This window comes from Tasmannia lanceolata, unplaced genomic scaffold (genome assembly GCF_043159265.1).
Source record: "Tasmannia lanceolata isolate RefF3 unplaced genomic scaffold, GAP_Taslan_0.1 ptg000007l, whole genome shotgun sequence".
Taxonomy (NCBI): domain Eukaryota; kingdom Viridiplantae; phylum Streptophyta; class Magnoliopsida; order Canellales; family Winteraceae; genus Tasmannia; species Tasmannia lanceolata.
This window is the reverse complement of record NW_027518684.1, coordinates 20209447-20234250: the sequence shown is the minus strand read 5'-3', so window position 1 is coordinate 20234250 and position 24804 is coordinate 20209447. Positions and strand designations below refer to the sequence as shown.

General features: G+C 39.2%; 1 protein-coding gene and 1 pseudogene across 5 annotated transcripts in view; one reads left to right on the top strand and one right to left on the bottom strand.

Moving 5' to 3' along the window:
• Positions 1–784: 784 nt before the first annotated feature.
• Positions 785–24804, bottom strand: part of GSH1 (glutamate-cysteine ligase) — a 29882-nt gene continuing 5862 nt past the window's right edge. For 2 of the 5 annotated variants that reach the window (XM_077385728.1, XM_077385731.1), the window contains exons 3-16: positions 23996–24146; positions 23240–23347; positions 21392–21484; positions 20216–20299; positions 19905–19973; positions 19748–19818; positions 19581–19649; positions 17420–17513; positions 17165–17254; positions 16991–17071; positions 6312–6404; positions 3967–4047; positions 3798–3867; positions 1541–1978 (exon numbers count right to left, since the gene is read on the bottom strand). In XM_077385728.1, coding sequence (XP_077241843.1) covers positions 1890–1978; positions 3798–3867; positions 3967–4047; positions 6312–6404; positions 16991–17071; positions 17165–17254; positions 17420–17513; positions 19581–19649; positions 19748–19818; positions 19905–19973; positions 20216–20299; positions 21392–21484; positions 23240–23347; positions 23996–24146 — 1243 coding nt within the window. In that variant the 3' untranslated portion in view covers positions 1541–1889. The other 3 variants (XR_013252143.1, XM_077385729.1, XM_077385732.1) reach the window with 3 other exon arrangements.
• LOC143882363 (U2 spliceosomal RNA) lies at positions 17611–17793 on the top strand (annotated as a pseudogene).

Sequence of the window (24804 nt, the reverse complement as noted above, 5' to 3'; positions counted from 1 at the left end):
TGAGGACCCAAAACCTCGACCGTAATCGAACCCAACCCGAGCCTTGGGTTAGTGAGGGTCAACCCTAAACCAACCCGTTGTATGTATTGTGTGCTTATGTAGTGAGCAAATACCTACTTATTTCCCATACACAAACCCGAGCCTACCACATTTCATCAGTCCTGGGGCTTTTTCGCATATTGGTTAGGTATTTAACAAAGAACCTCTACAGTTTTATCAGGACTAAAACTGGCAACAGCTACGGATACCAAAAAAAATCAAGGTATTAAATTTCAGTTTCAGCCACAATGGAAATAGAAATATTCCGGATTTGGTGGAAATTTCGGCCAAAATCTTGTAAATTTCATGGAAAAACTCGAGTTTGTCTAGAATTTCAGAGAAAATTTCTGAAATTCCCACGGAAATTTCGGTGGAATTCTTGTAAAAATAAAATTTTGGAAATACAGTAAAAAACCGATTGTGTGCGAATTTCGTTTCGGTCTTGGTGAAAATCCAAAATTTCGGCCGAAATATTTCAGTTTTGGCTGAAATTTAAAACCTTGAAAAAAACCAAGTACAATAGAAAGAGAGGGAGATCATTTCCATCTCTGATCTCCTGTGTCTATCTGTTCTGTGTGCATCAAAGGCAATCTTACAGGAAATCTTTTAACAGATACTTCATCTCAAGAAGAGCCCATTCAGTTTCTTGAACAGATTCTTTAGATCTCTTGTGGTTTTAAGGGTTTCTCCAAACCAGTTGTGCTGTTGAGTGATTGTGTGTTCGTTTTGGTGTTTTGTACCTCTGTCAAAACCAATCTTAAGTACTTTTTACTAACCTTGGTCCAAGTACAATCAGACATCAAGAAATTGACAAAATAATACAAAATAAGCACAACCCAAGATTGTTTTCCTGAAATGTGTTTATTCCTAGGAAAAATACTAGCAGAAAAAGTACAGGTCGTCTTCTTCCGTGATCCAAAATATTCATGAGCTAAGCCCTATCGTTGATGGACTGGTTGTAAAACCATAAACCCTTCAATTCATGGCCTGTAAATGGACAGTTATAAAATAAAAATCATCAGGTAAAACTCCAATTGAGGAGAGAATCATCCTTCTAACGTTCTATGAAGAGCTTCACCCCTATTTGTAAGGCACTACTCATTCTTAGGCCTGTAAATGGTCAGTTAAAAAATAAAAAATGATCAGGTAAAAACTCCAATTGACGGAGAGAATCATCCAATGGGTGAAAGCTTTGGGTCATGGACCCGGCCATACCTAGTCCAACAGTGAACGGTTTAGATCATTGACCATGTACAATCACAAGCTAATTGCAGAAGAAGAATTTGAGTATGCAACTAATATATATGAAGAGGTGGTCTAAAAGCTTTGTTGAGTCCGAGTTCCTTCATACATAATCGGCCATTAGCTTCCTGTGAATGGCTTAGATAATAACAAGTTCAAACATGGCTGACAACAGAAACTAAAAATCTTTTCACTTCTTGTGTGTCTAATTGTCTTGACAGAATTTAGAACAAATCAATCTAGATTTTAAATCTTAAAATCAAAACGAAAATAACTGTTTTTTTTTTTTTTTTGAATGATATAACAGTGTTTTACATGCGTAGAAGTTTTCATATTCTTGAGTTCCATTCAAGTATCCACGGTTCCTCTTTAATAATTTTAAGTTCTTTTCAGTTACACCACAATTGATTCCCATCTCTGGATTGTCACAAGATTTTTGTAGGATTTCTCTTAAAAATTGTCAATGTAGCAATATACACCTTGTTTTCCCTTTCATGAAACAACAATGTTATAACAACAATCAGTTGTTACATTATTTGCTCACTGAAATCATGGAGAGCTTAACGCGAGAATGCACAAATGGGAGGGGACAACAATCTAACCTCAACTCAGTAAAGCAGCTCCTCGTAAACAGGATCGACACTGCACCCCCACTTCCCATGGTACAACTCTAGAAGCTTCTCAGCTGGCGTTACACCTGCTACCAAAGTATCAACCATTAGTAACACCTCACTTACTCCGTAAAGATGTATCAAAATGCTCACAACCCCTCAAAGTTTGCTGTTCATCTTTTGAACAAGAAATTAACAAATGCATTATGGTAGCATTTAAGGTTCATCCAGGCATACGAAAAAGGAGGGAATTCCAATCGCTTCATCCCTAAACAGGCAAGCTATAGCAAATTAGGTGTAAGATTGATTCAATAAAGTTCAAAGAGGGAATTGATGTGGTATTATCAATATGGGTAAACCCACTATAACTATTTTAAGATAAGAATATGGGTACTTCAATGAATGGAGAGGGCACTTTGAGTATAATGATAAATGCTAGAGGCAGCAGCTACAGTTTGAATTCTAGAGATTTCTAATGTGACTGGAGTTTCTAAAGGATGCAGAAAACTAGGTGAGTTGCACTAAAAGCATAAGAAGACATTGCCATCATTTCAAGAAAACAAAAGCAACCGTCAAAAGTGTCTGAAAATGAAGGGATTTAAGTTAACAGAAATGTATACTGTGCGAAAAAACCTTCCTCTCCTTGTCACCAACTGTTATCTGTGCATGTGACACACTATATGTCTATATCAAAACTATTCATCCAGTGAGCCTCGTTTTGCATGAGCCGCAATCAGACAACCCTAAATATCTGACTAGAAATTTTTTACAACTTGAATATAATCCTTCGATAAATTTTTTTTATTTTTTATTTTTTAAAATGCTTGTTGAGGTGCTCAAACCATAGTCACAAATATTTGTCTAAGGAATTTCTCGGAAAGGGCATCTTGATATATTTTAAATTTGTTTGTTCATTTCGGGGTTATATCAGGAAAAAACTGGAAATATAAAATATTTAAAAATATATAATTGTAAAATTTGAGAAGAAAATTAGGACAACATATAATATCATAAATTTATCATAAAATTTTTGCGGTAAAAAATAAAATATGAAGATATCTCGAGGATTTTTCAAAATGTTATGAAAATTTTGGAATTATGCTGTTTTATCAAAAAATTGCAAGATTTTTCAGAATCTTATGAAAAATTCGGAATTATGCCGTTTTATCAAAAAATTGCAAAACATCGTGATATTTTAAAGAAATGACAGATATTTGTGACTACGGCTCAAACATCCTCCAATTGGACAGTTGAGATTGTTTGATCTTTGTCACAGTTGTGCTATGGCTCATCTGCAGTAGTCACTGGATGAACAATCCAGGTCCCATACTTGTTAGCCACATGTGCTGGACCAGAGTTAAAATGATAAAAAGAAGAAAATAAGATCCTTCACACAGTATAATTTCATTAACCAACTAACCAGTGGAAATACAGACACAGTGAAGTTCTGAAACCTATGAAAGATCAGTTGGCAATTCTTTGTCAGTGTTGCAAGAGAATATAAAACAGAATAATGCTAATCACATGCAAGCAAAATTGGAAAGCTTTAGTAAAATAATTGGAGGTTCCATCACTTCTTTATATTGAAGTAGCCAGTAGTGATATGAATTTTAGAGAAGTGGGAAAGGTGGCAAATTACAAATGGGATATGATATCAGCACAACTACAAATGGGATATGATATCAGCACAACTACAAATGGGATATGATATCAGCACAACCATATTTTGATATTTTCGCTAACCCCTCCCTCGTCTTTTAGTATTTAAAGAGCTGTCAAAAGGTTATTACATTTCCCAAAAAGCTCTCACGAGCAAATTGAAGAAGAAAAGAAAGCTAGGTTTGTGCAAATATCAAATATGGTTGTGCTGATAACATTTCCCTTACAGATTTCAAAAGCATTTACCTGTTCTCACAACTTCAGCTACTTCCTTCAAGAATCCTGTTTCCTTGTAACCTCTTCTTTCTAATCCATCCTGAACCAACAATAGAAGTAAGTCTCACAAAACAAACATCAGATACTAAAATTAGTGCAATTCCTAATATTTGGAGCATAGAATTTTAGCACAAGTTACCTTTGCCAACTTCATAACATCCTCTGCAACATGTCTAAGAAGACCATCTCTAAACGGAGTCTTTAGGCCAGTACTCGGCACCTGTTAAAAGTTAATTATTCCTGATATTAAATTATCAATGTTGAACATTATTAATGGATGTGGAATGATGTCATTCTCAGGCACTGGAAACAATGGCATAATGAGATGGAAAAGAGTTTTTTTCCCTCAAACCTCGATTTATTAAAACCTTGTTCTACATCTTAGTAATAGTAGCAAAAAGGCAAAAAATGCTTTAGTTTTATTATTATTATTATCACGAAAGGGTAACAACCATTTGGTCGAACTTTTAACAAAAAAGGCAAAACAGAGTCTTTTAACATAAGCCATTCAAGCATGATCGATATCCTGATTTTTTCTATTTTTGACTCAGTCTCTCAGGGGATTAGATTTAGGGTAGGGGGTGGAAAGAGTGGGTTTTCGGAGAGAGATTAGTTAGGTATTATTCTGTTGTCTCGCATTTTCCTGAGCCTTTTTTTGGATTGCTAGGATTGCCAGGAAAAAGAAATGTGAGGGTGTCAGAGTTTTTCCAAAAGGTGAGGGGAAGGGTCGTGTCGGGGTAGAAATGTCTAGGAACGTTGTAGACCCACAGTTTATTTGTTATACAAACTTCTATGCAGATTTGAGGAGATCTGCATTCCTTTGAATAAGCCAAACCGCTGACTTCGGGCTCCATAATCAAATGGCATATTCTCAGCTAAATCGCTTTCTAAATCTTTGGGTAATTCCACGGCTGCTCCTTTTACACATCATATTGTTTGGAAATCCCTTCTTCACCAAGAGTTCAAGGTTTTTGTTTGACGACGACTTGGGATAGGCTGAAAGATCAACTTCAACTGGCAAGAAAGGGCTACCTTGATGATTCGGATGAGGAATCCTCTTCACATCTTTTTATTTACTGCAGGTTAGCTTCTTTCATTTGGAACCAAGCAGTGTTTAAAAATGCTGATGTGACACAGAAAGCAGCCAAGAAAAGTCCTTGTCGACTCGGCACGGACGCGGCCAAGAACACAGTTGACACGGTTGACGTGGTCATAACTCGGGAGAGTCAAAGGAGTTTTTATTGACTCTGTAGAGCAAAATGCGGAATGCGGATGCGATGCAATGTGGCCAAGGTAAAAGGGAGTCGACTCGGGTGAGTTCCGAGTCGAGTCAACGAGTTTTTAAACACCGGAACCAAGTTCTCAGTTACTTCGGGATCAGTTGGGTATTTCCGATTTCGATCCAAGCACTATTGTGGAGTTGAGGAATAGCAAGTTTGGGCTCTTTCTGTCTAAGGCCATGTTGCCTCGCACCCTCTGCCCTAATCTGGAATATTGGGAAGGAAAGGAATTCATGCATCTTTAAAGAAAGAGGCTCCTCTCTTGATTGGATGGTTTGGAACATTAGATCAACAGTATTATCTTGGGCTCGTCAGCATCACTCGTTTTTAGGATCCTCGGTAGATATCATCAGTAGAAATTGGAATACAATTTTGAGAGGCGATCCCAAATCAAAAGTGGTAACGAGATGGAGCCCCCACCCCCTTAGAAACATCATAAAACTCAATGTCGACGGTTGCTATCTTGGCAACCTGGAGGCGGTTTTAGGAATTTTTTGGGTGATATAATCAACTCCTTTGCGGTCCCAATTGGAATCACTGATTCCACATAAGCTGAGGTCCGTGCTCTTTACCATGGATTGATCATACACATGGAGGGCAGCTCGGAAGTGAAAAGTGATTCCTATAACACAATTTTTCAAGGGATATGTGACGGGCCATGGAGACTTGCCAATCTCATGGATGAGATTAAAGATCTGTGCCTGCATGGTGTATTCTCATTTCCTCTCATTCCTAGACGTGCTAATGATTTGGCCGATGGCCTAGCCAAATCAGGAGCATCAAGTGTCTCACTGTATATGGGGCACAGGGCACACTCTTTACCCCCCGAAGTGCAATTCTAATCCTTTATTCTTAATAAAATTGGTATCTATTTACAAACTAAAAAGACCAGGTATCTATTCTTAATAAAAAGATATCATACAATAAAAATCGTTTGCCTCACTTAGAAATCTATTATTTATCTTCATCCTCAAACCCTCAATTTCTCAAAAGTATAAAATCTGTATTTAACATCTTGTTGAAATGTCCCTTTCCATTTCTTGCTACTATGGTTTCAGTTATTCTTCTTTTGCTTTCTAAACATTACAAATGCATGCCACAAATTCAACCAACTCTATGGTTTGTTGCAATCAGAAATTTATGCAAAATGCAGAATAAAAAACAAAATTGCTTGTTTGGCAGATTCGAAAATAACATTACATACTTTGTTCCTTAGCATTTGCCTTTCTTCTGCAGTCCAATCGCTTGTCATATCTATAACATTTTGCAAAGCAACGTCATCATATAATAAGCCCACCTGGAAATGAGATAAGATCAACTAACTAATGTCCTTGACCATCAAAGATGAGCACACACACACACACACACACACACACACACACATATATATATATAGTGAAACAACCATTTAAACCATTTACTGCAAAAGCTTAAGCTGTTGGAGGAGGAGTTATTTATTCTTTTATAGTTAACACTCCCCCTCACGTGTGGCCCCTCTTTCTTTGGGTTGTCCTACACGTGGCACATGTGGCCCCACTTTTGGGTTGGCCATTGCAAGTGGATTTTTTTACATCAAGGAGGTTTGAACTCAAAAGCTTTGCTCTGATACCATGTGAAACAACCATTTACTCCAAAAGCTGTGGATTTTTTACATCAAGGAGGTTTGAACTCAAGACCTTTGCTCTGATGCCATGTGAAACAACCATTTACTCCAAAAGCTTAAGCTGTTGGAGAAGGCGTTATTTATTCTATTATACTATAACATATATATATATATATATATATATATATATATATATATATATATATATATGAGAAAACTGTTGGTGAGCTTAAGCGCACCATTTTTTTGGTGCGCTTAAGTTGTTATAACGCCTCCCATTGGTGCGCTTAAGCGGGACCCAAACATTTAAACGAATGGGAGGCGTTATAACAACTTAAGCGCACCAAAAAAATGGTGAGCTTTAGCACACCAACAGTTCTCTCTCTCTCTCTCTCTCTCTCTCTCTCTCTCTCTCTCTCTCTCTCTCTCTCTCTCTATTAGTAAAAAACCCGTGCGATGCACGGGCCGACAAAGAACTGTACGGACCACGTCATAGGTTGATCCAAACCGTCCATGTGATGGAACACAACATAAATAGGTTGTGCCCCAAAAATCATTTCCATAGGCCGATCCTAGCCCTCCAATCAATAGATGTTTCCATAATTCCTCTTATCTTAAATCGGATGGTCAAGATCACCCTATAGTTTTTGAATTAAAAAACCATAAAGGAGGGGGGTAAGATCGAAATTATATGGCTTTAATGGGTGCCTTAGTTAAAAGCATAAAGGAGGGGGTAGGATTGAAATTATATGATCTAATGGGTGCCTTTGTTAAAAGTATAAAGGGGGGTAGGATTGAAATTATATGAGTTGAATGGGTGCATCTGTTGAAAAAAGTCAAAAAATGTGACGTGTAATTCTCACCTGATTTTCAAAAAAATCGAAAAAACTCTCCTCTTTTCATCCCAGCTTATTGTGTGTGTGTGTGTATATATATATATATATATCAGCAAGATCATTTGGGCACCTTAGAAACCTTAGAAGTACCTGTTCAGCAATGTCTATTTCAAACCAAATAATCTACATGATGTGAATGCTAATCGATAATGTTGAAAGATGTATTAGTACATTTGGTAAATAATAGTTAATATTCTCATAAGATACATTTTTCTTCCAGAAAAAGTAGATTTCATTAAAACAAGAACAGCACCAATTACAAAGGAAGCAGAAATTGCCCCATATACATGGAATCGCTAAAAACACTCCTTTTGGCTAAAAGTCCGCCATCACATTAGAACTACAAAGGGCATGATGAATGATATTAAACTACAAAAAAGGCTAGGGATGAGGAGGCCCTATGCCAACAAAAGGACGGAAAGTAGCCCTATCCAACAAGAAAAACAGAATTGACCCCATTGAGTTCCTCCTATGTAGAGCATATCAGTCTAGGGTTCGTACCACCACAGATCACAGAAAGCATCCAAATGAACTTATCTACATTCCGTAACAATAGTGGGACAATGAATTCGTTTTTCCTACACTCTGCTCCCTCCCGACCCATAATTCCTCAATGATCCTGTCAGAAACAGTTTATTATCCTGGATGACAATGATATCCACCTCTCGTTTTTCACCGCCTCTTTAACCTTCGTCCTCCTATCCTCCTGTTGAAGCTCCCTAACATTCCAAGAGCACATCTTCATCAGACACCTAGTTGTTTCCTTTTTCCCTTTCCCATTTCTCGTGTTTTCACTTCTTTCATCTCTCTCCTTACCCAAAATCTCCATTCTTACCCTATCCACCTCGTCGTCTTTGAAACCTACACCTAAGGATGTTCCCAGCTCGAGGAAATCTAACCCTTCTCCTTCCAATTCCCACCTCAAAAGACAATGTTGAGCTACAGCTGGAAGAGGACATTTTTTGGGGAGAAGTCAACCAGTAACTTTTATTAAAATCCATTTTATTTTATTTTATTTTTATTTTGGGGGGGGGGGAGTCCCCATGATTAAAAACAAGCTACATCCACGCCCAAAAATAGGTAGGGATTCTCCAAACTACCGTATAACGAAAACACAATACTACCCTTTATAGACCTTCTTTTGCCAAACTACTATGATTTGTGGACACGGACACGGGTGAGTGTCGGACATGGCAAACTCCCAAAATTTAGAAATGGGGACACGGCTAAAACAGAAAGTACATATAATCATGATTTGTGGACACAAATTCGTGTGCCGAGTTCCGACATAGAACGCGGGATCTGACATGGAATCCCTTAAAAATCTAGAAATAGTGGCACACTAGCACACATACATACATATAAAGTTACTGACACTTCTAGCAATACACATAAAAGTGTCTAAAGGAGTGTCGACACGTGTGGACACGGGTGTCGTGTCAGACACGACATGACACGTGTGTTGGCAATAAATTCAAAGTTTCGGCCAAATCATAGCCAAACTATCTGCCAAGGAGTTAGCAGTCTGCTTCATATGATAAATGATGGATGCACTATATGGCAAAGACCCCGAATCTCTGTGTTTATGCTGGCCAGATTCCATGGTCCAGGAGCCTTACAAGCTGCACAAGCAAGAGCATTTGAAAACTCCCCTTTGATAAACAAAGACCCTGACCTCTCTTTTGCGAACCATTTAAGGCTACAAAGGCTTTGACCTCCGCCTCATTTGAATCACATATTCCCGCTGGACCCCGAAAAGGATTGGATGATAGACCCGTTATCCCGAAACACACCACCAATCCAGCCTTGTTTTCCTTTGGAGCTACCATCAAAATTGAACACACCACCAATCCAGCCTTGTTTTCCTTTGGAGCTACCATCAAAATTGAACTTTATTGAACCCGGATATGGAGGAGACAAACTAAGCACAATCGTGATCTTCAACCCCCATTCAAACACAATTGATTTCCAATTACGAAGAATGTCCCAACCATGATCTTCAACCCCCATTCAAACACGGCTGGAAGAAGATATCCTAGTCATAGCGTCATGGAACCTTTCTTTCTTTTTTTCCTCCTGCTAGCCGTTCTTCCCATTGAGCTTTCCAATGACCTTCATAGTCCATAGATAGTGATGGAATCACATGAAGGTTGTTGGTCGGGATACCACAGCCTCCATCCTTATTTCCATCCTCAACCAACTCGGTGTCCTCTTTGACGACACCACTACTCACTGGCCATCCTCCCTATTTGGAGAATCAGAAGAGAAAGACTCGTTCTCATCATCATCCTCCCCCTAATTCTATTTCTGGTTCAACCTCATGCTCACATGAAGATTGTGTTCCATTGAAGATTGTGTTCCATTTAGTCAGGGATAGAAACAAGGAGGCAATCTCTACCTCGGCTTCCCACACCACTCCAGCCGCTCCATCCACCCAAGGTTTTAAATTTCAGTTTTGGTTTTGGACGCCAAGAAAACAGAGAAGTTTCGGTTTCGGTTGGAATTTTCAGTGGAAATCCTGTAAAATCACGGAAATGTATGGAAACATCTCCTTCTTTTAGATTTGACAGTTTCACATTTATTACACCACTTCCTGCAATGAAAGTAGACAAAACTATATTTGTTGCACCTCCAGTCTCACCTCCTCCATCATGGGAGGCTGGGATCGACAGTTAGTTATGCAGAGATAATGCTTCTCTTCTTCCTTTTTCTCACAAGATACCATCCTATCTCAATCATGGACACACGTCATGCATCCATGACTCAGGAGTCAGAACTTCTCTCTACTTCCAGGTCCTTATATTTTCTTTTCTTTTTCTTTTTTTTATGAAATGGTAACATGATATATTGATAAAAGAGAACCGAGATGGTCCTCAAGGATTACAAGAGAAATAAAATTACAATAACCAACCAACTCACGGGTGGAGGAAGTCAAACCACTGCAAATCCAACCTATTCACACCTGATCTAGCTAGAGAATCAGCTTCACCATTAGCAGATCTCCTAACATGCTTAATGACTATAGAAGAACCAGAAATCAAATCTGAGATCTCCTCAAAAAAGCAAAGAAACCTCCAAGGGGGGCCACTGCCCCCGAAAGCCAACTAATAACATTTGAAGAATCGCCTTCCACTATCACCTTATCATAAGATCTTTATCCCTTAATATGCCGCTTTGACTTCCGCTTCACTCGAATCACTGATGCCAATAGGACCTGAGAAGGCCCACAAAACCGAGCCTAAAGAGTCTCTGCAAAGGCCTCCAATACCTGGACCCGGATTTCCCATACTGGACACATCAAAATTAACTTTGATGAAGTCTGCAGGAGAGGCTTCCCAATGCTGGATAATCTGAGATCTTCTCTCGACTTCAACGCAAATTATGTGCCAACCCACCCAAAGGTCAAAAGCCGAAACAAATCTAAACAACGGGAGGCTTTTCGCCCACAATATAGCTAATGCTATAATTTTAATATAGAGCCAATATGAAGATTTAGCCACTCCTTCAAAGACCCTAGAGTTCCTTTCTTTCCAAATAACCTACCACAAAGCCAGAAGACAAATCTTCCATAATACCTTCCCTTTCTTTTTCCAAGGGACAAACTCCCAACTCTTCATTAGCTCGGGGATCGATTTTGGGAACACCCAGCAAATACCAAACCTTATCAGAATAAGACCCCAAATCTCTCTCACTGCCTTTGAATGAATAAATAGATGGTCAAAAGACTCCCCATCCTCCAGGTCCTTATCTAAGATATAAAAATTAAGCACCTTGATAAATAGGGATGCAACAGAATTATTAGGTAAGACATAAATTGTAGTTGAAAACAAGAAAGGATCAAACTAAGATTGGGAATTGACATTCAGACCTCCATGTATTGGTACCATACACCCCTTTACTTTTTCAGACAACTCCATCAGCTCATAAAGTTCATTGGGAATCATACAAGTCAACGAAAAATTCTAAATTGAAGTGCATTGAATTTATAACCTATATTACTGTTAACAGGTCTTTAGGTCTTTATTGTAATGTCCAAGGGCATACTTGTCTTTGTACTTCACTCTTTATTATTTATATTACATGAGTGAAGGGGAGAACCCTAACTCAATCTTTTCTCTCACTCTTTACTTTCTCTCTTTTCTCTATATCTTCAACATGGTATCAGAGCTCTAGGGCATGGATGCCTAGGGCCATTTTTTTTCTTTTCTTTTCTTTTCTTTCCTTCTTTTTTCCCTAACCCTAACCTTAACATCCACCTCCATCTTCTCCATCCCTAACCCTAATCATAACCCCTCCATTCTTTGCTACAGTACCCGCTACAGTACTACTACAGTACTACTACAGTAAATCGCTACAGTACATCACTACAGTACCCTCTTTTCCCCACTCTTCCTTGCCCTAATCTGATCCATCATAATCTCTTCTTCTTCTTTTGGATCATAGCTATGCCCTAGATTTTCTTGTTCGGCTTTATCACTATCTTCATGGTGTTGTTCTGGATTTGTACTTACATCATTGCGATGTTTGTAGCTCGGAGTTGTCTCGACTTTGTCTTTATGTCATGAGGCTATCTCATGCCTCCCTAATGCATATGTTGTCCTCACGAAGCCGCGGTCTATTAGCTTGCTTATAGTCTTCATCCTTGTCTCTACTTGCTCGTTGTTGGTCCTCTTCAGTCTTCTTCCAAGTCTCTTATGAAAGATACCCCTCATATTGAGGACCCTACTATCCGTACTCCAGCTATGGCTACTAGTTCCCAGCCGCGTCAGGTTGCGTCGTCGTCTTTGTCTTCGGTGGATGCGTCATTCCCACCGATTACCACTTCCCGTCTTGATGGATCCAACTATTTGACTTGGAAGATTGCTGTGGAGACATATCTGAAGGCCCGATGAAAGATTTCTATTATTCGTCGTGATCCCCCTCCTGAGACTGACCCTACCTTTGATGATTGGGATGTAGATGATGCCCTTGTTCGTACACTTCTATGGCAGAGTATGACCCCTGCCATTGCTATCACCATGATGGATCTCCCTACTGCCAAAAAGGTATGGGAGCACACTGCGGCATTATATTCTGGTGAGGGGAATGTCGCCCGTCTCTGTGACACTTATTCGCGCTGGATGGGTCACAGGCGCGGTGATTCTACAGTCTATGATTACTACAGACAGTTTGTCTCCTATTGCCAGCAGCTGGATGCTCTTATGCCTCTCACCACTTTTCTTACCACGGCAGCCAGACAGCGGGATCAGCTCCGTGTTGTTCATTTCCCTGAGGGTCTTGGACCAGAGTTCACTAATCTTCGACAGCACATCCTTAGGTCTGGTACTGTACCCACTCTTCAAGAGGTATTTTTACGAGCTCAGCAGTGTGCACTTGGCATTACTGTTCCTACTCCCGTGGATGTCTCGACTACTGCTGCTTATGGAGCCGCTGACCGCCCTTCCCGAGGAGGAGGCATTTTTGGTCGTGGTCGCGATACTAGTCGAGGCGGCCGTGAGGGTGGCCGTGGAGGTCGAGCTCGGCCCTATTGTACTCATTGTAGGCGTGAGGGTCACTATCACGAGACAGGCTTTGATCTCCATCCTGAGCTGCGTCACACTCCATATCCTCGTCAGGGCCGTACTGCACATCTTGCCCTTCCAGATTTGCTTGCTCCTATTGACAGCCCCTCACAGACACCACTGGCTACTCCGACCGATCAGATGGTCGTCTCTCGTGCCGACTATGATGAGCTACAGCGTTTCAGGTCTGCCAGCCGCCCTCCTACTGCTGGTCTTGTTCAGCCAGGTAGTTCTCCTGCTTCGTTCCTCTCTAGTTCTAGCTCCTGGATTATTGATTCGGGAGCATCTCATCACATGACAGGTACCCAGTCATCGTTACATGATTTTCATCATGTTGTTTCAAGATCTATTACTCTTACTAATGGGAGTACCTCTCCCATCACTGGTGTTGGCAGTTGTTCCCCTTCACCAGGCATTACATTATCATTTGTGCTCTGTGTCCCCAAGTCACCTTTCAGTTTACTTTCTGTTAGTCAATTAACAAAGCATCTTCATTGTTCTATCTCATTTTTTCCTTCATATTGTCTTTTTAAGGATCTCTCGACTGGGAGGACGATTGGCTCGGGCCGTGAGGTGAATGGCCTTTATCGTCTCGACTGCACTCCGTCCCATCCGATTCTACATGGCTCGGTCAATGCATACCAGTGGCACTACCGTCTAGGTCACCCGTCTATGGAGCGTTTACGCAGGATTCCCTTCGTTCCTTCTTCATCTGTTAGGTCTTTTCAGTGTGAGGCCTGTGAACTTGCGAAGCATCATCGTGTGCCATTTCCCTCTAGGACTGTTAGTCGGGCTTCACACCCTTTTGCTCTTGTTCATTCTGATGTATGGGGTCCTGCGAGGACTACCTCTTTATTTGGATTTCGCTATTTTGTGGTCTTTATTGATGGCTATTCACGTATGACATGGACTTATTTAATAAAAGATCGTTCTAAAGTTTTTTCTGTGTTTCGTGATTTCTATGCTGAAATTAGTAATCAATTCTCATGTGTTATCCAATGTCTTCGCACTGACAATGCAAAGGAATATTTCTCTTACTCAAATGGTTTTCAAGAATTCCTCTCTTCGCGAGGCATTCTTCATCAGTCCTCATGTGCTCATACCTCTCAGCAGAATGGAGTGGCTGAGAGGAAGCTTCGCTCCTTGTTAGATGGGGCCCAAACACTGCTCTTTCAGATGCGGGTCCCTAAGACCTATTGGGCTGATGCTGTACTCACAGCATGCTACATGGCGAATAGGCTTCCCTCTTCGGTCCTTAGTGGCACCTCTCCGTTCTCGATTCTCCGTCCTACCTCTGACCCTTTCCCTCTTACACCTCGAGTTTTTGGCTGTCTCTGTTTTGTCCACATTCTTGGGTCAGGATTAGATAAGTTGGATCCTCGGGCCGAACGGTGTATCTTTCTAAGTTACTCTCGGACCCAAAAGGGTTATCGTTGTTACAGCCCTCACCTGCGGCGATCCTTTGTCTCGGTAGATGTTACATTCTTTGAGACTCGGTCATTTTTTAGTCCGTCCATCTCGTTGGATCCCTCCCCCTCTACACTTCAAGAGGATTCCTCGCATACTCATGTTCTTCCTCTTCCGGTTCTTCCTGATCCCATCCCTGTTTCTACACCTCCGGTGTCCAGTTCCTCCCCTACAGTTGATTCTACTGTTATGCCGACGTCAGTGCCTTGTGCAGTCCCTCTACCTCCACCATTGAAGCAATATCAGCGTCGGACCAAATCTGTTGCTCATTCAGCCCCGCCCGAGCCATCATCATCTCAGCTGGAGATCCCCACTTCTGAGGTACATTCTGACTCTCCCATTGCCTCTCGCACTCGGTCTCGCAGTACTGCTCATCCCATTTCCTCTTTTGTGTCTTATGACTTTCTCACCCCTGTATTTCGTAGTTTTGTTTCGTCTTTGTCCTCTATTTCTCTACCTAAGACTCTACAGGAGGCACTTGATCATCAAGGCTGGCGGGCGGCTATGGATCTTGAGATGCAGGCCCTTCAGGCCAATCAGGCATGGGATTTGGTCCCTCTACCATATGGTGCTCGCCCCGTTGGTTGTCGCTGGGTTTGTGCAGTCAAGCACCTTCCTTATGGCACAGTTGAGCGCCTTAAGGCTCGACTTGTTGCCAAAGGGTATACGCAGACATATGGGATTGATTGTGGCGAGACTTTTTCACCAGTTGCGAAAATTCCTTCTGTCAATGTCCTACTATCCCTTGCTGTGAATCATGGCTGGCATCGTCATCAGTTGGATGTAAAGAATGCCTTTCTTCATGGTGATTTGGAGGAAGAGGTCTATATGGAACAACCTCTTGGATATGTTGCTCAGGGGGAAAGATCTTCTCCTATTTGTCGTTTGAGGAAATCCATTTATGGTCTCAAACAATTTCCGAGAGCCTGGTTTGGGAAGTTCAGTGCTACACTTATTCGCTTTGGCATGAAGCAGTGCGCAGTTGATCACTCTGTCTTCAGTTTTCAGTCTCAGGCTGGTTGTGTTCTGTTGATAGTATATGTCGATGATATCATTATCACTGGTAGCGATACAGGTGGCATTCAAAGGCTCAAATCCTTCATTCAGACAGAGTTCTCTACTAAGGATTTGGGTCGTCTTCAGTATTTCCTGGGCATTGAGGTTGCCTATTCGACTAGGGGTGTCTACCTCTCACAGATAAAGTATGTTCTGGATCTTCTTGATGAGACAGGTTGTTTGGGAGTCAAGCCTGCCTCAACTCCTATGGACCAGAATATGAAATTACTCCCTGAGGAGGGAGTCCTGTTAGAAGAACCAGGGCGATACAGACGGTTACTTGGTAAGCTCATTTATCTTACTGTTACACGTCCAGTTATTACCTTTGCAGTTAGCGTTGTTAGCCAGCATATGAGCTCACCTCGCACTTCACACTGGGCTGCTGTACTTTAGATATTGAGATATCTGAAGAGTTCGCCAGGTAAAGGGTTGTTATTTCAGAGGCATGGGCACCAGAGAATTGAAGGGTACACTGATGCAGACTGGGCAGGATCTCCGGCTGATAGGCGGTCTACTACAGGATATTGCACCTTTATTGGAGGTAATCTTGTTTCATGGAGAAGTAAGAAACAAGATGTCGTGTCTAAATCCAGTGCCGAGGCAGAATATAGAGCTATGTCTCATACGAGTGGGGAACTCATGTGGCTACGTTCCTTACTTTCAGAGATTGGATTTCCTCCTTCTTCTTCTCCAGCTCAGTTATACTGTGACAACAAATCCGCCATTTACATTGCCACGAATCCAGTCTTCCATGAGAGGACCAAACATATTGAAGTGGATTGTCATTTCATTAGAGATTTGATTCGGCGAGGCTACATATCTCCCGTGTTTACCAGATCTACAGATCAATTAGCAGACATGTTCACGAAGCCTCTAAGTAGGGCTAAGTTAGCTGATAATTGTAACAAGCTAGGAATGTTAGATATCTACATTCCAGCTTGAGGGGGAGTGTTAAGTGTTAACAGGTCTTTAGGTCTTTATTGTAATGTCCAAGGGCATACTTGTCTTTGTACTTCACTCTTTATTATTTATATTACATGAGTGAGGGGGAGAACCCTAACTCAATCTTTTTTCTCACTCTTTACTTTCTCTCTTTTCTCTACATCTCTCAACAGTTACATAGAAGTGCATTGAATTATACAAGTTAATGAAAAATTCTAATGGATTATGGTTGTTACATAGAAGTGCATTGAATTTATAACCTATGTTGCTTAGATAAAATGCATATGGATATTTTCTTTATTGATAACCCAATTGAATTGCAAAATATGAGATTGTATGCATAAGAAGTCTTAAATACCCAAAAAGCAGGTAAAGCACATAATCTTCTCCAGGGCCCTCCATCTGCACCCCTCATCTCTAAGTATCTCTTCAGCCTGACCTGCAAGGAAAGAGCACAGAGTAAACATCCATTCAGCAGCTATAATTGAGAAATAGATATACCAAAAACCATCTATTGGTTAGTGAAAGAAACCTCAGGGAAAATTGTTGTTAGGTGATTCTCCCAATCGTTAAATGTTGGTAATTCACCAGGAAGCTGGGGAAGTTTTCCTACCATAAAATCCTACAAATATAGAAAGAACGTATTATATCCCAGACAAAATACTTGTGAAATGGGAACACAAAGGAGGTGAGACAGATCAAGAAACAAAATCAAAGGACCATTACCAGCAAGACATGGCTCTAATAAGACTATAAGCAATGAGATTAGAGATTAAGGATAGTATACCCGAAAGGACATCCCAGAACAGTCAACATACTTCTTATTCCGATAGACAAAATACATAGGAACATCAAGGGCATAGTCGACATACTGCTCAAAACTGCACCAAGAAAAACAAGAATATCGATGGAAATAGTCAATTAGGATCACATGATACGTGGTCCATCGGATAGCATCTAAAATAGTCAATTAGTCAATTAGCATCTAAAATAGTCAAAACAAGGGTGTAGTATCTGTTCTTATCAGTTTAATATCTGATACGTAGTCAATCAGATCACATGATATTAATCTATTTTTTTGTGGGGAAGGGCCCACTACCAATAGGGGCTCTTACACATCACCCAGGCGTTGCACTTCTGCACGGACCTGGCGCACCCTAACAACACAAATAACAAAACGACGTTCTTAGTAGAAAGGATACCTAAAAATAATAATATCCATTGTTATTGATTCCTAGAAGGAGAAAATTTTAGATGCAATAATAATGAAATTATCAACTAAAGCCTCAATTAGATAAATAATTTCTTTTGAATGGCAGAACACTTTTAGATAAATAATAATATTATATATGTGGGTGATTGTGTGTGTGGAGCAGCTAACCCGACCTCAAGGGGTGTGAAAATCTAATCTTCCACCTTTCGATGGTACTTTGAATTTATTGCTGAAGCACGTGTCGTGTCATGTCCGACACGACACCTGTGTCCACACGTGTTGACACTTCTTTAGACACTTGAAGTGTACTGCTAGAAGTGGCAGTAATATGAGTGTGCCACTATTTCTAGATATTTAGGGGTGTCCATGTTAGATTACTCGTATCCGTGTCGAAACTCGGCACATGAATCTGTGTCCATAAATCATGGTTATATGTACTTTCTATTTTAGCCGTGTCCCGGTTTCTAAATTTTGGGAGTTTGCCGTGTCCGACATTCCGTGTCCGTGTCCACAAATCATAGGGAAAACCTCATAAACTGTGAATTACCCCTCACACTTCAAAGAAATGGCAGAGTTAGAATTTCTGAATTTCTCATATACATGTTCCATATATATGCATATAGTATTTGGGAACTCTCAAATCACTCCATGTTGAAACCAATGTTTCAGGTTTTAGTTTGGTATGCATTTCGATGATGGAAATGGAAAGACGTAGGTTACAGATGGAAATTTTAGTGGAAATCCTGTAAAATTTTGAAAATGTATGAATGGATATGCAAATGATAGACATTTAAGATGAAATTTTAGGAACTGCTAGAACAAGCACAAATTACATACTAAAAAACCACCGTATAATAAAAAATTCACCCATATGATTTCACAACATTGAACACCTAGTAACATACATCACATTTCACATGTAATTCATATAAATAATTATATGTAATAAATAAAACACATTTCACAAGCAATTCACATAAATATAATTATGTAACACATACAGGTATAGTATACCACTAGCACACTTACCATTTTAGTTTCGCTATGTATTTTAGTTGGATAGTAAAGTTCATCGTAAACAGAAATAATTCACATATTTGGAAAGCTAATGATCTAGTTATTTATTTTACTTTTTAATTTACTCATCTTATTAATGGAATGAGCATTAATATTTTCAAGATAAATGGTTTTTTTCTTTTTTGTTATGTGAATGTATGCAAAGGATCAAACTTCGGACTTCGGTCAGGACTTTGGACTTTGGTCCCCATGAAAGTCAATACATGTCAGACAAAATCGACATGTGTCAGTGAAAGTTTTAAACAATGGCAGTATTATTAAATTAGTTTAGAAAAAGAATGATTGTTAATAATCCTTAGACCATAAGAAATAAGTAAAAGCAAAGGAAATTTGCACTGTAAAAGTAGACACTTAACTTCTCTCATATTTTCTCAGGAGGATAGTGGAGCAGTCGCAGAACAGCCCACTCGCAAGGAGAGTTGTCGTTTGAATGCCTATTAGTATTCAAAGATGCGGCCATTTCAAACTGAGAACACCCCTTGCGACTGGGGCCTTCTAACTACGCCTACTATTCCTCCTTTTACAGATCTTGCATGTTTGAGGACAGTGTAGCAAAGTTTTAAGTGAATGTAAGAGTTCAAAGACTTAGAACGAGAAGGTACAGACAAATGGGAAATGAAATTGACTAAATCCAGGACACAGAACAGAAACTGCTTACCCAAAAGAGTCGTCAAAAACAAAAGGAAGCATGCCTGCCCGATTGTTATCAGTGTCAGTCCAAATATGGCTGCAACAGTAAAGCAATTATATATAAACAACTCTAAAGCATCTAAAATATAAGGCATAAAAAAATAAAAAAAAAGATGCAAAATAATCGACAGAAACCTTCTCATACTGAGATAACCATTAGGCTTTCCTTCGGTGAATGGTGAATTTGCAAATAATGCTGTCGCAATCTGTTAAATATCCTACACTAGTCAGGGAACAAAGAACAGAAAAAAGCTCTTTAATTACAAGAAACTGCTGGCTGAAAGTTTCTCACAGGTTGCAAAGCAAGACCAGCACGGAATTTCCTGATCATGTCCAATTCAGAACTGAAGTCAAGATTAACCTACCAAAAGAATAATTATGATGCATTAGTTTACATTAATTAATCGTTTGCCCTATTTTCAAGCGCTGTAATGGTAATGGTATTTCAAACCTGAAAGAAAAAATTTCTTGCAAGTTCATAACATAATAGAAAGGTCAGATTTTTGAAAAACATATCATTAAGTTTCAAATGTCAACACTATAAAGAAATGGGTGTCATTCATAAAAAGAAAAAAAGAAATGAGTACCATAAATACATCTCACCTGGACGGTACATGTTCGGAACATCATATCAAGACCTAAAGAACCTACTTTGGGCATGTAGTTCCTCATAATCTCATATCTTCCCTGTGTAAAAATGTTCTCTCAATAAGACAATTAATCTAAGCCCACATACAACAAATAAGAATAAGACAGCAGAAAAACAGTAGCTAAGGAGGAAGTTCCACAAGAAGAGAACAAAACATGGTGACAAAAACTAGGAAAAAAACAAGAAACAAAGAACTCTAGATTTGCGATACAGAAAAATCAGTTTGTTCAACAAGTAAGATTCACCCCACTTACCTTACTGATGGACTATTGCCTATATCAATGTACAACAATTAGATCCTACGTAAAATAATTATATCTAATCAATATGTATTATGTATGTATAATGTATGATTGTAAACATGCACATCTGCCTTAATGAATCTCATGTGTGCAATTATGTGTATACGCATATATACAAATAACTAGGCGTGTGAATATGTATATAATTGGTACTTTTTTATGCACATCTATGATTTGTAGACACGGATTCATGTGTTGAGTGTCAACGTAGATATGAGGTGTCCAGAATGGCAACCCTTAAAATCTAGAAACGGGAACGCTCCCCCATACACTTTCATTACATACAAAATTATTGACTACTGATCATAATTTGCAAAAAGATAAGTGTGGTATTGATTTAGCAAATAAAATAAATATTAGGATTAAGCAACTACAAGTCTAAAATATAAGATAATCCAATAAGTCAATAACAATGCAAACATCAATCTAATCCAGTTCTCTTCAGTCTCCAATATGCAACAGGAAAGAAAGACCAATAGGATATAATATAAAATATTCGAAGAAGAGTTTGTAGGGTTTCAGGCTTAGTTGAGGTTGGGGTATAACAAAAAAAAATAACTAAAGAATAGTTAAAATATGAGTTAATAATAGAAGAGGAGTTGATAATAAAGAAAGGGGTAAACACAGTATTCAATAATAATACAGCATTTCAGACTTGACACAGCACAAAAATGTGTCGATTGCCCACATTACGTCCGACACACCTAGCAGTGCATTTACAAGTATTGGAAGTAGTGACGATACGTGTTGACACACATGTCAGCATTGAGTTCAAAGTGTCAGCTCAATCATAGATAATTATAAAAAATAAAAGGAAAGCAACAATACCTTGGGCATTATCGGTATATCTTTCAATTTCCATTTAGGCTGAAAACCAATTCCTAAAAATCCAATTCCAATTTCCTCTGCCACAGCTTTGACCTGAAACATATAGTGGATGCTGATATCATATATGGGTCCAATAGAGAAACATAATTCCTTCATGGAAACTTAAAAATTTTAAATAGTCTACTTCAAAAGTTTGGGCGGCGAATCTATCATACTATCCGTAAGCATAATATGAAGGACTCAGATTGAGACCCTAAAGAGTATGTTATTCCTTTTCGAGAGTTTTCACATTTGAAAGTCAAGGTGGGATGCAAGGAATTGGAAGCAGTGTCCAAAATGTTCCTTATCGATTAGACCCTTTTATAGGTTCGTGGTTCGTTTTAGTGAGTTGTGTATCTCCACTTCTAGGTTCCATCATGGGTCTTCCCAATGTCCTTGGTGACTGTATCTACATAAGATTCTCACTATGGACCACCTAAACATGGTAGAAGGCATATTTAACTGGTCATTATGTGTAGAGCTTTGGAGGCAGAAGTGGACCACTTTATTGTTCCTTTGCTTCATAGTTGAAGCATGAGCCTTTTCCTCATTTCCATCAAGAGGTCTTATCTTATAGACACTGAACTTGGTAGCAATGCTTTGGTGAATTTGGAAAAAGAACAGTAATAGAACTTTTAGTTATGGACAAGTGGGTTGGGGGGGATCCGCTTCCCGGCACATTGTTTAGAACAGATTGCCAGTCGAAGGGTCGGGGCGGACGAAAGAGGAGAAATAGCCAGTTTCAGGGGGGGGGGGGGGGGGGGCGCTCTCTTTGCCGCTAAGGAAAAGATTTTGAGGCGGATTATTTGGTGGGTTAAAATTGGAAAAGAATTCCGGGCCTACCATCATGCGCAGCTTTATGGTGTTGTTGTGGTAGATAGTAGTATTCACCAAGAGGCAGGTCTAGAGAGGTAGAAGACACCACCATTAGATCTTCTCATGGTTAATTTTGACAGATCTAGTTTTGGCCAGTCTGGCGGTGGCATCATTAAAGATCTCACACGAAGCATAAGATTTGCATATTTGGGGCCTTTGGGAATAAAGGATTGTAGTGAATCAGAGGAGCTTGCATTTAGTCACAGATTGAGACTAGTCTCATCCAATTCTTAATGCATTTTTTTCGCTGATGGTGATCCCTTATGTCATTAATTGGGTGTTCGGAGCATTTGGTTCCCATGGAACCTTGCAGATTCAATTCAGACATATTGAGTTTGGCAGAGCACCTTCAAGTGTCATTTTCCATATTCATCTTGAAGCAACATCAAAGGCAGATTATTTGGCTAGAGAGGGGGTTGGGTGCGCTGATTTAGTCGTAGAGTGCTTTAGTTTCTTTTCTCTATCTTTAGTTCTCTTGTCTTTGACATTTTTTTTTCTTTTATGTAAGCATCTTGATCAATCTTTCTACAGCTGTTTTGATTTAATCTATTTATTATCCTTCATTAAATTTCAGAATAAAAGGGGGAACATGGTTCTACTCTTGTCAGCCATATAGGAAAGTAAATTGCAATACCTACACAAGGAATAGCATAAAAATGTAACTTCCAAGTCTAATCATGCTATTGAATAATTTTCCTACAGAAACTTATTCACCAAGTTCCATTTTTTCTCAGAAAAAAATTCCTATGGAGAGAAACTATTCATCACAGGAGTAAATTTTGGCACAGAAAATCAGAAAAATGAAGCCTTACATGCCTCGCATATGAAGAAGATCAGAATCTAAAACTTTCTAGCACAACAAAATTGTTAGAATAGCCAAAAAAAACTTGTTGACAGGCATATAAATGCTTAAATTAAATAAAGGAGACTGACCTGATAAAGATGTGAATTAACCTCGGCACAAGTTTGGTGTAGAGTTTCAACGGGTGCACCACTAAGCTCGAATTGACCCCCAGGCTCCAATGAAATGCTTTGCTTTCCCTGTTCAATCATAATATAGAATACTCAAGAAAAAAAATGAAGAAGAGCAAGAGGAAGAACAAGAAGATTATGAAGACAGGCCAATGATCTTGGATGCTTAGTTTGAGCTATAGAAAATCAACTAAGAAATGAGCATCTTACAAGAAGAAAACACTTAAAATGATTGTGCTGTGATCTTGATGATGGGAGAATTCAAATGAAAAAATGTATTTTGACCAATGTTTTAAATTTCGGTTTCGGGGGTGATTTCGGTCCTCATCGAAACCGAGATTTTAGGCCAAAATTCAGAAATTTCGGGTGAAATCCACGAAATCAAAACATATTATTTTATTCCATAGAAAATTTCGACCGAAATTCGGTAATTTAGGCTGAAATTTTGGGAAGTTATTATTTAACAAAATAAAATCTACTTTTTGGGTGAAATCCCTTAAATTTCGACCGAAATTATATACTGTTTTGAGGATGCCCAATTTCGGTTTCATTCTCTACGGAAACCCGAAATTTCAGATTTCGGTTGAAATTTCAAGCCTTGATTTTGACACATGTAGTAAACATTCAAAAAAGGACATTGGAAATCAAATCAGAATGTAGAACTGAAGAATAAAATCATGAAGAAACATCATATAAAAGAACAATAAATGTTTTCACCTGTTTGAGTCCAATAATGTGATCGCCTTCCATAATTTTTTCCCAGTCAAATCTCTCAGCAAGACCATTGAGCAAGTGTGCAATTTGGTCATAATTCACTGGACGTAGAGTTCCAAATTCAAAGCCAAACTTTTCATGTTCAGTACCTATCCTGTCAAGACAGATTTAAATAAATAAAGGTCCAAGAGCACGTGCACACACACACACACACACACACACACACACACACAGGGGGAGAGAGAGAGAGAGAGAGATCCAGGAACATATAGTTCCAAATTCAAACCCAAACTCTTCATTTTCACTACCTATCCTGTCAAGACAGATTTAAATAAATAAACGTACAAGAGCGCTCACACACACACACACACACAAAAAGGGAGCCAGGAAAGTACTCTTGGGGAGGCCTCATAAATAATGATCACTCAGAGCAGATAAAGATGCCAGGATGAATACAAGACTGTAAATCAAACATGATAACTTCTTTTGAAAATGAAAATCACTGCAGGCAAAACAATGTGAATGCTTATCAAAATTGTATAGTATTTGTTAATGCATTTCACTTTGAAATATGCAATTATTTATCTTTGAGAAAAAGCAATAAAGATTCATGGTTCTTTTTGAGTGATATGTGTTAATGCTATGTTAGTAATTAGATTTCATATTATGACTGGTTTAAGGTCTACTACATGAAATTGCACTTTCAATGGAGGCAATTTGTTGAGTAGGAAAAGAAAAGTCGGGTTGTTTGTTCCAACATTAAAGTGGGTTATAGAGCCATGGCTGGCAGTTACTAGCCATGCATTAATTTG